We start from the raw sequence: 17614 nt of genomic DNA, 5'->3' as shown, positions 1-17614 counted from the left end.
TACTACTACTAATAATAATAATAATACTAATAAAATAAATAAATATCTAAATGTCTAAAATTAATATATAATTTATAATTTAAAAATGTATTATAAATGTTACTACATTTTTTGTTTTCTCTTATTGAATGGTATTTCTGCTTAGGCTTATTTTACCCAAAACAATACTCTTATTAAATGTGAATATAGGATTTTGATCAGGTTTTTTGTCATGCACCACTTTAAAAAGCAAAACAGGCAGTCTAGATCTATTAAGTGTTCGCTGTACAATCCATGTTTAATGCTGCAGTGTAGGCACTGAAAGGTTACTGCTGCGTAAACATGGATTTCAACCTCATGGTCACATACGCATGAGCACCGCCCCTATTATTCAACACAGGTTGTCTGTCAGGAATTCACTGGTGAAACAAATCACTGGTCACAAAGTTTGTTGCTCTATCTATCTTGCTCTATTCTTAAATTAGAAAGAAAAATGACCAACACATCTCTTCATGTGAACATTGACAAGTGGATTTCTGAGAATGAGAGTTCTTTTCTACCACCTGTGTGCAACAAATTAATGTAAGTGAGCTTGGGTTAACTTTCAAAGCGGTTATCTTTCATGAAGGTTGACATGTGCCATTACAACTGACCATTTTACATGATGTCATTTTAGGTTCTTTTATCAGTTGAATATTATGTATGTTGGTGGTCCAAACATAAGGAAGGATTATCACATTGAGGAAGGTGAAGAGGTGAGGTGCTATACACACTGCTCATTGAATATAACGTAAAGATTACTATCACAGACTTCTTAACTTGAGTAGACTGGCGAGTGATAAAAGCAATAAAGACTTTAAACAGCAGTGATATTAAATTTCTCATAAATAATGAGCGAAAAAGATCAATAGAGGAGGATATAATAAATAAAAATGATCTAATATTGGAAGCACAATCTTGGCTGTACTTTGAAATGCTGAAAGTTAAATTACTTGACAGGATTTACACACACTAAGTGGCTACCTTTGCATTACATGGACTTGACCCTTTAATACACTGTGCTTTTACTCTATTTAATGAGGACAAAGTCTCTGTGATGGTGCAATTATATAATGTTTTCAAGTATATGTATATATTAAACATATTTTTGGTGTTTCTCACACTTTATTGCCCTTTTGTAATTTTATAATGGTTGACAGTGACACCCAATAAGTCATTTATTTTTTTCTACAGTTAGGCAATAAAGTTGTAGAATAACTTTTCAATCCAAATGTAAGATACTATGGCCCGGTTTCATAGACAAGGCTTAGCCTAAGCCAGGACTATGCCTTAGTTAATTTAGGCTATTTAAGTTGCATTTATTAAAATGCCTTATAAGAAACCATTACTGATGTGCATCTTGATACAAAACAATGGCACTGACATATTTTGAGATAATACAACTATTGATTTAACTACGATTCTAACAAAATAATCAACATGAAAGAAAAATAGAAATAACAATAGTGAGAGGAATAAAGATCTAAAGCACTGCTCCGTCAGTGTCCAATTTATTACAGATGGTGATTTGCAGTGGTCTGCTGCATTCTCCACATTCATCCAGCACTCATGAACCAAATGCAAGATGGGGAATTGTCTCATGCAAATGATGTTTAGCTCTGATTTGCATAATTACTTTAGTGAATCGAATTCTAAAACAATGTCTGTGCAAATTAACAACACTCTCAGCGAGTAGAATTCATTATTAGTGAATTCACCCCCGAGCCTTAATTAAGACTTTTATGGAACAGAGGCAAATGTCATTTCAAAAATCAAACATCAGGAGGAAGTGAATATAACTGTCTCTTGCTGAGCAGCCCACAATGTCACACCTTTGAAAAGATGCTCTAGTTTTGGTGTGCCAGACTGTTCTCTTTGGAATGGGTAATGCTTTAGTTTTGGTCACTAGAGGTCAGCGCAAACCATCCTTAACTACAACAGCGATCATGTGTACAGAAAATCTACACATTGAAAAGGTTTTCTAGACACAACATGTTACAAAAGTTTACAGTTGAGTGCCATTTAAGTGTAGGATTTGTTAAGGTTTAAGGGCAGATTTACTGAATCATTTACATTTCATAGAACAGAATGATAAAAAATTTCAGTCAAAAAGCAGTGGCTGTGCTAAAGGATCCTGTATCGAAATTGAATTTACATTTATCAATGCATTAGGTATGCATTTTATCAATTTTCTTTTTTTTCTGGGAATTAAACATATGACCTTTGCTAGACAAGCACCTTGGCATCAGAGCTGGGTTGAGTTACAGGAACCCAAAGCTATTACCTAATCTGCCATAAATCTTCTTATTCCAAGGTATATGAATTAAATCACAAAATAAGAAGAGCTTCTGTTACAACAGCGGTACATTTGTAATACAAGTCATGGTTACAAGAAAAGACAAAAAATTGTGTAATCCACATTCTACAATTCTTTTCACTGACTGATCCTGTTTCACTTCCCCTTTGTGTTACAGCTCTTTTACCAGGTGAGGGGTGACATGGTTCTCAAAGTGATCGAGAACGGCAAGCACAAAGATGTGCATATCCGAGAGGGAGAGGTGAGAATCCTGACACTGGTCGGGCTTGACTACCCACAGTTCATGCTGCCTCAGAAATGGCTCTGCTATTATTATCTGTCATATACTGCCGCAGACAATTGTTCCTCCTAGACAGTCAGATTTAACGGAGAGCAAACTAAGACTTATTGCTGCTTTAATTTTTCAGCTTTCTGCCTGATAATAAGACTACTAGCATTTAAAGAATATCCCATGTCAATGCCAAATACTTCATGTAAAAATACTTTATACGTATGTTGCTTTATACTTTAATGTGTGATAGTTGAAAAAATCTCATAATTTACTGGCGCTCATGTTGTTCGAAACCTTTAAAAGATATTTCGAGAAATGCCTTTATGGTTTTGTGTCCATACAATGGAAGACAATGGGGACCAATGTTGTGGGGCTACCAATGTACTTCAAAACATCTTCATTTGTGTTTTGCATATAAAGAAAGTCATACAAATGAGTGAATGAAAGAATTTTCCTTTTTTGGATGAACTATCCTGTTAATTTTATTATTTTAAATGTAAGGAATTTAAGGAGTAAAATCTCATCGAAACAAATAAGAACACCCTTGGGCCTACAAACATGAAAGAGGTGTATTTATTGACGTGTGCTACACTGAATAGTCTGGTTTCATCTGTGGTTTTCAGATGTTCCTACTTCCAGCACGGATTCCACATTCCCCCCAGAGACAGGCAAACACAGTTGGGCTGGTGGTGGAAAGGGGAAGACTCGACTCAGAAACAGATGGGCTCAGGTACCCCAGATATTAAATGTGACCTCCGAATCATAAACAAACGTGTGAATTATGAGTGCCATTTTGATCATAATCTTAACTGTGACCTTTATCTGCTCCATGACCCTATTCATTCTACTAGAGAAATGATGCATGCTCTAACACCCTGATCCCCAGGGATTACTTAATCAGGCTCCCAGCGTCCTTAGAAAGATTACAATTTTACTTAATTAAACCAATAAAACCAATATAACTAATCATGAAATGATTAACAAAAATCTTTTAGTGAAAAATGTACCATTGCGTGCAATATTTATTATTTGCCATGGTGAGTGTAGGTTTGTTTACATATTTGTTTATTATGAAGTATAATAGTAAATGAAAGCCATTATATAGAAAATATTTCAGTGAGTACCTCCATCTTCAAAACAATTCTTTAATATGTGAATTGAATGAATTTTCTTTACTCAAGGTACTATGTGGACAATACCACTGATGTCTTATTTGAGCGCTGGTTCTACTGTGAAAACCTCGGAACCCAACTTGTTCCCGTCATAAAAGAGTAAGTCATTTAGACTTCTCTAAAAATATTTTTCCTTTTTTAATGTTTGCGTATGCATGTGTACAAACACAGGGATTGCATTTGTGTATGTCAGGTTTATGGATTCCAAACAGCATAAAACAGGAAGGCCTGACCCAGGTGGATACTTTTCTCTTATCTGACTCATGATGCCAGACATCAAACAACAACTTCCACAAAGCAAGAACACAGTTAGCTGTTAAAATCATTTTATTGTAGTTTTATTTATTACTTTTGCATTGTTGTATGCAGATGAAAAAAATAATTGATTATACAATTTAATTACATTCCAATAAAAATGAAGATTAAATAGTGAAATGGATCACTGTGCATGTAAAATGTCTCAAGATTGATGCCAGGAAGATTCCTGATTTTTTCATAAACCACGTAAGATGTGTCGAAGTATATTGTACAGTATACGGCATTATTCTCATCCATCCATCCTCCATTTTTGGCTTCTAGCAGCTGAAGACACTTTTTAATGGATAGATCACTCATCTTACTCAGCCACAGAAAGATAGCAGCTAAACTGAGAGAGGCTGCAATGAGCTACCAGGCCAAAAATTGCTGCATTTCAATTCATTTTCAATGAGTGGAGCGAGTAAAATATATGGTGAAGTGAACGCCCTGTCTAGATGAAAGTGCCATTGAAATATCACAACACAATCTATACAGTGACTGATGATGAGTGAACTGCTGAGAAACCCTTTTAAAAGTGGCAGCAAAACGTCTCGGTTACGACTGTAACCTCCGTTCCCTGATGGAGGGAACAAGACGTTGTGTTGAGAGACAGACTGAGGTTTGATCTTGAGAACCTATCATCTCCGAGAGGAATTTTAAAACGCCAATGGGAATGGCATACACACGCCAACCCCCGCCCCGTGCATACGGGTGTAAAAGGGAGATTGCGGCAGCCATTCACTCATCTTTTGGGCTGAGAAACCTGAGAGGCATCTCCCGGTCGCTGCAGCGGGTTGGCAAAGCGTTGTGGCATGAAGACACAATGTCTCGTTCCCTCCATCAGGGAACGGAGGTTACAGTCGTAACCGAGACGTTCCCCTTCAGTCGGTCTCTCGACGTTGTGCTGAGAGACAGACTAGGAACGTATCTCTACATGCCACAGCGCTGAGCCGTATCACGACCTCCAGTGGAGCGAAACTGACTGGACTAGCGAGTCACAAGTGAGCGCTACTGCGAGATGTAATCTTCAAGTGGGATCAGTACTAGTAGTATACCCTGAGAGGCTCGTACCGACGGTCATCACGGACAGTGGCGTTCGTCTCTATTAGCGAGACTCCGCCCGGTGCCGTTAGGAACTTTGGGGAAACATTGCTCTCCTCGTTGAAGAGTGTGTTACGGAGGCCACATCCTACCACAAAGAGAGGTTACATGTGGAGACACCAACATGGAGTGCCTGCAGGTTCACCACCTGGTCCTGAAAGGGAGTGGTGGGAACCTTGGGCACGTAACCTGGCCGGGGTCTCAGGATAACATGAGAGCTACCGGGCCCGAATTCTAGGCACCCATGGGACACGGAGAATGCCTGGAGGTCCCCCACCCTCTTGATAGAAGCGAGCGCCATCAAGAGTGCCATCTTCATCGTCAGATGAGAAAGACTGGCATCTCTGAGGGGCTCGAAAGGGGCCGTACAAAGGCCCTGAAGGACTACATTAAGGTCCAAAGAGGGTATGGAGCGTGGTCGAGGTGGATTCACCCTTCTCGCGCCCCTAAGGAACCTGGTGACCAGGTCATGTTGGCCGAGAGACTTACCCTCCACAAGATCGTGATGAGCGACAATAGCGGCTACATACACTTTCAACATGGATGGGGAGAGGTTACTCTCGAGTCTCTCCTGTAGGAAGACCAACGCTGTCCCGATCGGGCAACTCCGTGGGTTCTCTCCATGGGAAGAAGACCAGGACGAGAAGAGACGCCCCTTATAAGTGTATAAACACCTAGTGGCGGGGGCTCTGGCCTGCAGGACGGTCTCTCTGACCGCTGGCGGCAAGTCACTCAAGGTCTCCTCGTCCCGTCCAGGGGCCAGACATGGAGATTCCAGAGGCCTGGCTTGGGGTGCCACATCGTGCCCTTCCCCTGCGACAGAAGGTCCTTTGTCAGGGGAATCGGCCAGGGGGAACGGTTGTGAGAGCCATCAGGTCTGAGAACCAAGTCTGGTTGGGCCAGTAAGGCGCAACTAGCAGTACTTGATGTCCCTCTTCTCTGACCTTGCACAGGCTCACTGGGGGAAAGGCGTACTTACGCTTGTCTCGCAACCAGCTGTGTGCTAAGGCATCCGTGTCAAGGGGTCCCTCGGTCAGGGAGTACCAAAGCGGGCAATAGGTGGAGTCCAGGGAGGCAAACAGGTCCACCTGCGCCTGGCTGAACCGCTCCCATATGAGCGCGGGGATGTAGTCACCATTCTCCGCGGGGCGTCCCCTGATGAGAGAGCGCATCGGCTGTCTGGTTCAGTTTGCCTGGGATGAAAGCGGCTCGCAGGGACTTGATCACCTGCTGACTCCAGAGGAGGAGGCGTCGGGCGAGTCGTGACATCTGCCGTGAGTGTATGCCGGCTTGGTGATTGATGTACGCCACGGCAGCCGTGCTGTCCGACCGGACCAGCATGTGTTAGTCCTGCACGAGGGGTAGGAGCCTCCTCAGTGCCATAAGGAAAGCCAGCAACTCTAGGCAGTTGATGTGCCACCGCAGCCGTGGACTGTCCACTGCCCCGATACTGCATGCTGCGTGCCCGTGCGCCTGGTGCCGGTGTGCCACGTCGTCCAGGGAACATGACTCTGAAGCGGACGCATGTGCATCAACCCGAGAGGGATTACCCCTGTCGAGGATGCCATGTGCCCCAGGAGCCAAAGAAAATGTTTTAGCGGGACCGTTGGAGTCCGCCTGACAAGTTTCAGACAGTTCAGCACCGACTGCGCACGCTCGTTGGTGAGACGCTCTGACATATGGACAGAGTCTACTTCCATACCGAGATAAGAGGAGCTCTGCTCTGGGGAGAGCTAGCTCTTTTCTCAGTTGACCTGTAGGCCCAGACGGTCTAGGTGCCGGAGCACGAGGTCCCTGTGCGTACACAACACATCTCGCGAGTGTGCCAAGATAAGCCAGTCATCGTGATAGTTGAGTATCCGCACGCCTTGCTCCCTGAGGGGAGCTAAGGGAGCCTCCATGAGTTTATTAAAAACCTGAGGAGACAGGGCCAGACCAAAGGGCAGGACCTTGTACTTATACGCTCTTCCCTCAAACGCGAACCGCAGGAATGGTCGGTGCCGAGGGAGGATGGAGACATGAAAGTACGCGTCCTTCAGGTTGATTGCCACGAACGAATCCTGGTGATGAACTGAGCCCAAGATGCGCTTCTGCGTCAGCATCCTGAACGGCAGCTTGTGTAGGTGCTTGTTCAGGAGGCGCAGATCCAGAATGGGTCGCAGCCCCCCACCTTTTTTGGGCACTATGAAGTACAGGCTGTAAAACCCGGAAGACATCTTGGTTAGAGGGACGGGTTTGATCGCACATTTCGCCAGAAGGCAGGCAACCTTGGCCCGAAGCACGGAAGCGTTCTCCCCTCGAACCGCAGAGTGTAGAATGCACCGAAACTTGGGCAGGCATCTGGCGAACTAGATCGCATAACCAAGACGGATCGTCTTCTCTAGCCAGCGTGACGGGCTGGTGCACTCTTGCCAAGAAGCGTCCAAGAACTGTGACAGCGGGACTAGAGGGATGATCTGCTTCACCGTGCCGTGGGAGGATGGTTCAGTGACTGACAGAGCGGTCACCTCGCACGGGGCGGAACCCGGGGAGGTCGACGGTGCTGTTGACTTACCTGCTTGTTGTCGCTGACCGACGCAACGTCCTGTGGAGGTTGCGGTCGGCAACATGGTTCGTCCATGACACCGTCGAGTCGAGGGTGCTGTGCAGAGAGAAAATTCAGGGAGAAACACTCTTTCTGTGAGAATGTGGGCGCCGGGCCCGTGGGCGCTGGTATGGCCGGGGTCGGGCCCGATGTTGGGTTCTTCCCTGGGTTCTTACCATCAGGGCCGCTTAGAGGTCTTCTTAGCAGCCTGATGATGGGGGAAAGATGCCTTCATCCACGGGGGCCTGCGTCTCGGGCGTGCCATCTTCTGAGAGGGCCCTGGATCCAGAGGAGCTGCCGCGGGGAGGCGGGCTGCTGGGAAGTAGGCTACACTTGGGACCAGGATGACTGATAGGTGGCCAGGTCACGGCGCGGCAGGATCTGCTTGATCGCCTCAGCCTGCTTCTGCCCCATTGTGACACATCCTCCACGGTGTCACCAAACAGCCCAGCTTGCGAGATGGGCGCATCCAGAAGGCGGGCCTTCTGGGTGTCACCCATCTGTGCAAGATTGAGCCACAGATGCCTCTCTTGGACCACAAGTGTGGACATCGACTGATCCAAGGCACGTGCCGTGGTCTTCGTCACCAGGAGCGCGACGTCAGTGGCTGAGCATAACTCATTCATGCGAGTTGGGTCGGCCTTCCCATCATCCAGGTCTTTCAGGACTTTAGCCTGAAAAACCTGAAGTACCGCCATAGTGTGGAGGGCGGAAGCAGCATATCCTGCAGTGTTGTAAGCCTTCGACACGAGTGTCGAAGAAAGCTTACAAGCCTTGGACGGAAGTCTAGGCTGACCCCCTCCAGGTGGCAGCTGTCTGCAGGCTTGTCGACATAGCCTTTTGCCGCCCCACCGTCCAGGGAAATAACTCGCCTGGGAAGCAGATGGGGTGGCTGCAGCGCTCACAAAGAACGTAGCCAGCCGTGACCGCAACACCTTAATCGCCATGTTCTCACACACAGAACATGCCAGATCGACATATCCTGCCTCAGCATGCTTGAGCCCCAAGCATGTGACGCATGTGACGCAGGTGTCATGCCCATCTGACTCAGGGATGAGTCTGTCACACCCAAGGACACCTCACTAGCAACTGTGAGAAATTTACTCTTTTAGATCTGTAGCTCGCTGCCGAGACGCCCAGGGGAAGTCCGCTATCAGGAGGGAGAAGTCCGCTGCTCTGCATCGTAAATCCAGCAGTAGAAGTCGTTGAATACTAGAGATAATGAAGAGATAATGCTTGACATAAGCCACGCAGGTTGCGAAGAACAAAGGATGAGTGAATGGCCGCCGCCATCTCCCTTTTATACCCATATGCACGGGGCGGGGACTGGTGTGCATGTGCCATTCGCCAAGCCCATTGGCATTTTAAAATTCCTCTCGGAGATGATTGGTTCTCAAGATCAAACCCCAGTCTGTCTCTCAACACAACGTCGAGAGACTGACTGAAGGGGAACTGCTAAACGTCCAGTAAATCACTAAATCAATATTAATCAAATCATACTCTCAATAATAAAAAAATAATATTTTTTATCTTAATTTTAGTAACTATGTTTTGATTTTTGCAGCTAAACCCATCAAGCCAGCCCCATACCCACTCAACACCATGAACGTTATGACACCTTTCTGCTTCAGAGAGTGGGTGGAGAAGCAGAAACCCGCACTGGCCAGCGGTCTGCCGGTGGACATGTTTGGAGCACAGTTTGAGACTGAGGTGAGGAGAAGGAGTCATGTAAACTGATCAGTTTTCAATGGTCAGATCATAACTCCATGTCCGACTGTGAACGATCACCATTGTGGGTATTGACACAGATTACAGCACAATTTCATTAACATAAGTGCTTGTTCTTAAAATAAAAGAATAAGTATATATATATATATATATATATATGTATATATTTAAGTCCTGTCCAATTATAAATGACCCAATAGGGCACAAAAATGTGAGGTCCTGGTTTATAAACATACAGAAGGCAGCATATGCTAAAACTTTAAATCCAACAGTGACTAGATGGCAGACTTGTTAATGATGTCTCAAAATCTTAAATTACTTGAATTCCCCATGCGTTGCTGAGCCTGTATCTTAATGAAATATCCAAAACTACTAGTAATATCTGACAAATGATATCTCATTTCCATTAATGCTTCCAATAATACTTCAAAAAGTGCTTATTCTACTTAGTAACAGCTACAAGCCGTAATACAGTATCCTGCCATGACAGTAATGCATATGCTGACTTTGACATTTTACCTGTTAGACTCTGCTCTTTGGTCCTGGGACATCTGAATCTAAGAGACCTACTGATGGCTGGATCTGGCAGCTGGTAAACATAATTCTTCACATCATGTCAATCATTTATTTTTTTGGAAACATAAGACAACACATTAATTCTAGTAGTAAGACTTGCAGTTGTACTGCATTTTATTCATTCTTCTCATCCAATCATGATCCATCTTGTGCTTTAAACGTCCCATGTGTCAGTCTTTGGTTCATTTGTACAGTATGTAAGTATAAAGCTTTTCCTATTAATCAGATTTTATGAAAACCTATATTGTCACAAATGGAAACTGCACTTCTGTTAGCTTTTTATTTATTTATGTTGAAGTGTCTTTATTGAGCTGTTGCATTGCTGTTACACAGCAGAAATGCCGGAGGTGTGAAAGCACAATGCAAGCTTGCTGTTTTAGTCGCAGCACCACACCTCTCACTCGATGCAAATGTGGCATTGTGTCACTCACTATAATGCATGTGCTAAACACGTGCTTGATTCTTATAAAAATACATTTTACGGTATAATTTGTTGTCTTTTTAACCTTTAGATCTGTTTCCATCTCTTTGCAGACTCAAAAACATTTTCTACAGTTTTTATTAGTCTTCAGGGTTGTAAATTTTACTTTTTGTTCCCTAACCCATTTTCCCCTGGCAGGTGATGATCCGATGAATCTCTTGCCGAGCCTTACACAGGGTTCCCTTTCTGTCGGTCTCTCGACGTTGTGTCGAGCTGACAGATGGGGTTCGCTCTTGAGAACCTATCAACTTCTGACTAGTTTAGAAAAGGCCAATGAAATTGGTGAATGAAATTTGCATGCCGGACTCCGCCCCCAGATATTTGGGTATAAAAGGGAGATGGCGCGCTGCATTCATTCACCTTTTGTTCTTCGGAGCCTTCACACTGATCGACTTTAAGACTTCAAACTCTACGCCGAATTACTGCTGGAAACTTATGACATCATGCAGCGGACGGTCCCTTCCTGCAGCGACTTCCCCTGGGCGTCTCGGCAGTGCCAGAAGTGTTCGAGTTTTTTTCTCTAAAAGAGCAAATTTCTCCAGCGTGGCATGTCCCGCTGTTCTCATGGGTGCAACACACTCATCGAGGAGGGGGACGGACAGGATGTCTGCTTCCAGTACGCTGGGGCAGACATTGTGGATACGTTGTGGGGGTGACGTACTGCCATCCGACTCCGACGATTCCTCGGGCTCCCTCCCTCGGGGGTCGAGCCCAGGAAGAAGCGGACGTCGAAATGTCAGCCATGCTTTCCCGGGCAGCCATGAGCGCTCTCCTAGCGCGCGGCTGGCTACATGGCGCCTCGGGTTTGAGCGCGGCTCCAAGCCGCGCCCGCCCCCAGTGCCGTGTTTACCGGATGTGCATGAGGAACTTAGTAAGATGTGGAACGCCCTCTTTCCGGCACGTTTCACGTCAAACAAAGTTCTGTCACCCTCTCTTCCCTCGAGGGTGAGACAGCTAGAGGATACGTCGATGTCCCCCAGGTGGAGTATGCCGCCGCGGTGCACTCGTGCCCGCAGGCGGCAGCCACCTGGGGGGCTCGACCTAGACTCCCGTCCAAAGCATGTGGGGTCTCGGCATCTCTGGTGTCGAGAGCTTACATTACGGCAGACCAAGCTGCCTCTTCTCTCCACGCTATGGCTCCTGCCAAGCCAAGGCATTGAGAGAGCTCCACGAGGGTAAGACCGACCTAGCGCTTATGCAGGAATTCCGCGCCACCACCGACGTCGCTCTACGGGCGACCAAGGTGATCGCGCGGGCCCTGGGTCAGGCGATGTCCACACTTGTGGTCCATGAGAGACACCTCTGGCCGAACCTTGCACAGATGAGTAACGCTGAGAAGGTCCGCTTTCTCGACGCACCAATCTCGCAAGGGGGGCTGTTTGGTGATACTGTTGAGCCGCAGTTCTCGACAGTAAAGAAGCAGCCGCGACTCGGCCGCCCTCGGCCGTCAAGTCCCGTGCACCGTCTGCTTCCCTGCAGCCCTGGTCCTCTTCGACGCCCTCCGGCTCTGGCGGCTCCCACTCAGGTGGCCCCCCGGAAGAGACATCGAAGAGGAGACCATCACCCCATCAGCAGCCGCGGCGAAAGCAGAAGCGGCCCTCATGGGAAGACCCCAGGGAGATCGAGAATACCATCGGGCCCGACCCCAGCCATTCCATCGCTGGGTGGTCGATCCGGGATGGTTCCTGCCCCGTCCCAACAGCCCACTCTCTTAAGAGTTTCCTCTCTCTCTGGGTGTTTATCACAGCCGCTCTCACCCTCTACGCGACGGTGTTCGGCAACTCGACATTGCGTCACGGCGAGACCCAATGTCGAGGATAATCAGCAGCCCTCAGCACTCTCAGTCGACAGTGCGTTGTGCTGCATTATCGCCAGGCAGGTAAGTCAGCAAAGCCAATCTCCTCCCCGGGGGCTTCCCCACGGCAAGGAATCCGCACTGCCAGCCATCGAACCACCCCCTGGGAGGTCGATAAAGCAGATCGTACCCCTAGCCCCGGTCTCGGTCCCTGGGAGCCTGACTAGAGCCCCCAAACCGTCACGGTGGCTACGGGATACGATCCGTCTTGGCTACGCGATCTAACTCGTCAGACGCTCGCTCAAGTTCGGGGCATCCTCCCAACCTCATTCAGAGGCAAGGATGCTACCGTGCTTCGGGCCAGGGTCACCAACCCTCTGGCAAGCGATCGTGCTCGTCCCTCTAGCCGAGATGTTGAACGGGTTTTGCAGCCCGTACTTCATCGTCCCCAAAAAAGGGGGGGGGTTGCTAGATCTGCATACCCTGAACAGGCACCTACTCAAGCTGCCGTTCAGGATGCTCACGCAGAAACGCATCCTGGCGTCTACCAGATGTCAAGATTGGTTCATGGCAATCGACCTCAAGGACGCTTACTTTTATGTCTCGTTTTCGAGGGCGAGCATATCAGTACAGAGTCCTCCCTTTCGGTCTGTCCCTGTCCCCACAAGTCTTCACGAAGATCGTGGAAGCCGCCCTCACTCCCCTCGGGGAGAGAGGTGTGCGGGTACTAACTATCTCGACGACGGGCTCATCTGGGCACACTCGCGAGATCTGTTGCGTACACACAGGGACCTAGTGCTCCAGCACCTAGATCGGTTGGGACCACAGGTCAACCGAGAACAGAGCAAGCTCTCCCCTGTGCAGAGCATCCTCTTTCTCGGTATGGAACTCGACTCTGTCTCCATGACAGCGTGACTGACTCAGAGCACGCTCCGTCAGTGTTGAACTGCCTGAAACACTTCAGGCAGTCAGCGGTCCCCCTGAAACTTTCAGAGGCTCCTGAGCACATGGCATCCTCGGGTCGATGCACATGTGACTGCTCCAACACTGGCTACAGAGTCGGGTTCCCTGGAGAGCGTGGCACACCGGCAGCAGGCGTATGGCCATCACGCCTTTCTGCCGACGCACCCTGACCCCCTGGTCTTCAATGACCTTCTTGCGGACAGGGTCCCCCTAGGGCAGGTGTCAAGGCACGTCGTGGTGATGACGGATGCCTCCCTGCAGGGTTGGGGTGCCGTGTGCAACGGGCACGCAGTGTCGGGGCGGTGGACGGGCCCCCAACTGCGCTGGCATATCAACTGCCTAGAGTTGTTGGCTGTGCTACTTGCACTGAAGAGGTTGCAACCTCTCGTGCAGGGCAAGCATGTGCTGGTCCGGTCAGGATAGCACAGCTGCCGTGGCGTATATCAATCGTCAGGGTGGCATTCGCTCATGGCAGCTAACACGACTCGCCCGACGCCTCCTCCTCTGGAGTCAGCAGGTGATCAGCTCCCTGTGAGCCACACACATCCCAGGCGACCTGAACCCGACAGCCAATGCACTCTCTCGTCAGTCGACGCCTCGTGGAGAGTGGTGACTCCATCCCCGCTCAGTCCAGCTCATATGGGAGCAGTTCGGCCAGGCGCAGGTGGACCTGTTTGCCTTCCCGGACTCCTCCCATTGCCCGCTTTGGCACTCCCTGACCGAGGGACCCCTCGGCACGGATACCCTAGCGCACAGGTAAGCGGAAGTATGCCTTCCCCCCAGTGAGCCTCATTGCACAGGTCTTGTGCAAGGCCAGGGAAGAGGAGCATGAAGTGGTACTAGTTGCGCCCTATTGGCCCAACCGGACTTGGTTCTCGGAGGTAAGGCTCTTGACAACAACTCCCCCCTGGCCGATCCCCCTGGCAAAGGACCCCCTTTCCCAGGGGAAAGGGCACGTTACGGCATACCAGGCAGACCCCTGGAACTTCCATGTCTGGACGGGACGAGGAGATCCTGAGTGGCCCACCCCCGGAGGTTGGGACACCACTCAGACTAGGGCCTCGGCCACTAGGCGGCTATACGCCCATAAGTGGCGCCTCTTCTCATCCTGGTGCTGTTCTTGAAGAGAAGATCCACGGAGTTGCTCGATCGGGAACGTGCTGTCCCTTCTTCAAGAGAGACTGGAGAGTAACCTCTCCCCCCTCCACACTGGGAGTGTATGTGGCCGCTCATCATGACCCAGTTGCTGGGAAGCCTCTGGGACAGCACAACCTGGTCATTAGGTTCCTAAGGGGGCGCGAGAAGGCTACCGCCTCATCCGCGCTCTGTACCCTCTTTCTCACCTCACGATAAAGACGGCTCTCCTGATGGCGCTCACCTCCAAGAGGGTAGGGGACCTACAAGCACCCTCCGTGTACACAGATTACCTAGAACTCTGGCCCGGTGATTCTCACGTTATCCTGAGACCCCGGCCCGGCTACGTCCCCAAAGTTCCCACCACTCCCCCTAGAGACCAGGTGGTGAACCTGCAGGCGCTCCCCACCGGGGAGGAAGACCCAACCCCATCCGTGTCGTGTCCAGTACGTGCGTTGCGCCTCTACTTGGCCGCACACAGAGCTTCAGAAGCTCTGAGCAGCTCTTGTCTGTTCGGGAGGTCAGCAGAAGGGGAGGGCTGTCTCCAAACAGAGGTGATGCACTGGATCGTGGATGCCGTAGCTACGGCATACCGATCTCAAGATTGCCCCTGTCCATTAGGAGTGAGGCACACTCCTCATGGGCACTGGCTCAGGGCGCCTCTCTGGCAGACATCTGCAGAGCTGCGGGTTGGGCTATGCCCAACACCTTCGCGAGGTTCTAATACCTACGCGTGGAACCGGTGTCAGCCCGCGTCCTGCAGGGCAACGTGTAGGACCGGCAGCCGGTAGAGCGTACTCCTGCGAAAGCCCTTCCCCCTTCCTCTAGGGGGATCAGCGGCTATTACGCCTCCCTTCTTTCCCCACTGGGTAAAGAACAGGCATTCCATCCATCACTAAGCACCCTCCTGGGGGCAAGCTGGGCAGAGCAGCCCTGCCTCCTTAGGCCGGGAACGGTTGCGTTATCTACCACATAGCTCTAACCGGACCTAGTGCTCCAGATGTGGTAAACCCCCCCGTGGGCAGTTCCGTCTGATGTATCCTCATCAATGGTTCCCACCTCGGCAACCAATGACCTCCCTAGGTGGACCTCCACCTTGCGGTTAACTCCTTCAGTCCGCACGTTTTCCCATGAGTTCTCCCCTGATGGTGAGACCATGTGGTGTCTGCACTAATTCCTCCCTATGGTAGGATGGTGCTCTCTGTAGCGTTTTTCCCCCAGGGGGGATAATGCTTACCCAGTGGCCCTTATGGTGCTGGGCGGCTTCTCGCTGTTAGAGAATCAAGGCCTCTGCCCGTGATGGCCGGTGGCAGGGGCTTCCCACCTTTTTCCCAAAAAGCTCTGGGACCCCTACCTCCCCACTGGACGGGTACAATTTCGCACTGGCGCTTACGTCTGACTCGCCCAGGCCAGTCAGCGTCGGTCCCCTAGAGATTGTGACGCGGCACAGCGCTGTGGCGTTTTCCATAGGAACCCCATCTGTCGGCTCGACACAACGTCGAGAGACCGACAGAAAGGGAACGTCTTGGTTACGGATGTAACCTCAGTTCCCTGATGGAGGGAACGAGACGTTGTGTCCTTCTTGCCACAATGCTGGCTGCCCACCGCAGCGGTCGAGGGATGCTCAGTCTCCTCAGACCAAAAGGTGAATGAATGCAGCACGCCGTCTCCATTTTATACACGGATATCCGGGGGCAGAGTCCGGCATGCAAATTTCATTCGCCAATTTCATTGGCCTTTTCTAAACTAGTCAGAAGTTGATAGGTTCTCAAGAGCGAACCCCATCTGTCGGCTCGACACAACGTCTCGTTCCCTCCATCAGGGAACTGAGGTTACATCCGTAACCAAGACGTTTTATGCCATTCCCAAACACATGGTTATATTATTCTAGCGCATGCCTAAATACAGTAGCATGTGAATCTGATCAAGTTGTGGTATCATATGCTTACTTTAGCCTAATACTTGAATTTTGTTCACTTTTTATTGTTTCTATTAGGAGGGATCATCCAAAGTCTTCATGAATGGCAAAGATTATAACCTCTCTGCAGGAGACTGTCTCCTTATCTTTGGAGGAACCAAGTGAGTGTGCTTTTAATTTGTGCCTGAATGAATGGTTGTAATAAGCTACATCTAACAAAACTGATCATTTATCCACATTAATGGATAGTCTTAACAGAACTTAAAAACAGGAATAAATCTGTGGATAAATATTTACATTTCCATGTATTCATTTAGCTGACAGTTTTGTCCTAAGTGAGGTTAGTTAGTTGTTTTTTTACTATACATGTACACTAACAATAGAAGTAAATATTTATATTAGTTTGACAAATGACAACTGTTTTCTAAACATCACTGTTTGTGTGTGGATTCCATAGGTATCAGTGGAAACGGTCACCGTATTGTGTTACTTTGTATGTTGCGCAAGACCCGGAGAGGAAGAGACCTTATTGAGATTTATAAACAAGAAATTTTATGACCAGATGTATTATCTTTATAACAATGTATATATTGTAATATTTAGACCCTTTTAATTATCGATTGCTATTAGATGTCAAGAGACTTTCAATTAGTATAACAAAAAATGTTGACTTTTTAAAATAAAGGACTTTAAAATGTGCCAAGAAACTTTACTTTTTAAACACTCTCGTAACTATTATCTTTATAAGCTTCACAACTTTAGGCAGAAAACCAAATCTACAAATTCTTTATATATAATAAGTGTATTTTTGATCAGAATTACGTGCCAGTTACACAGTCATTTCATATGAGTACAGAGCAAATAAAAAAGGTGAATTTTTTGTTTTGGCTAAAGCCAAAATTCAGTCCAAATTTAGTAGTGCCAGGGATACAATGGAGTCCACATATGTTAATAATGCTGATTATAAATACACATTATAACAAATGAAAATAACAATTTGAGTTAAAAAAAACTGTACATCTTTGCATCACTGTAAAAACGTAGGCTACACTTGATATAATCTAGAAATACTTGTATGTTTTTTCAGCATCATTTTTCCCCCTTAAGCTTTCTATTTATTTACAAGTTTAAAATAGATTTTGATTCTCAGATTTTCAGTGTGGTCTCAGACTTTTGGACTACACTGCACATACAATACCGCATTTATTAGAAATGTGTACAGTACCTCACCGCATCATGTACTTATCATACAGTACTAA

The 17614-nt window shown here is 47.9% G+C and overlaps 1 protein-coding gene across 1 annotated transcript; it reads left to right on the top strand.

The window, feature by feature from the left end:
• Positions 1 to 219: 219 nt before the first annotated feature.
• Positions 220 to 17505, top strand: haao (3-hydroxyanthranilate 3,4-dioxygenase). The gene is made up of 10 exons (XM_057342517.1): positions 220 to 561; positions 656 to 734; positions 2493 to 2576; positions 3230 to 3336; positions 3788 to 3877; positions 3972 to 4015; positions 9325 to 9470; positions 10015 to 10080; positions 16434 to 16516; positions 16813 to 17505. The coding sequence occupies exons 1-10, from the start codon at positions 473 to 475 to the stop codon at positions 16886 to 16888; spliced, it is 864 nt and encodes a 287-aa protein (XP_057198500.1). The 5' UTR covers positions 220 to 472; the 3' UTR covers positions 16889 to 17505.
• The last annotated feature ends 109 nt before the right edge of the window (positions 17506 to 17614 follow it).

The sequence above is a fragment of the Triplophysa rosa genome, linkage group LG9 (genome assembly GCF_024868665.1).
Source record: "Triplophysa rosa linkage group LG9, Trosa_1v2, whole genome shotgun sequence".
Lineage (NCBI taxonomy): Eukaryota > Metazoa > Chordata > Actinopteri > Cypriniformes > Nemacheilidae > Triplophysa > Triplophysa rosa.
This window is presented reverse-complemented; position numbering and strand designations above follow the sequence as displayed.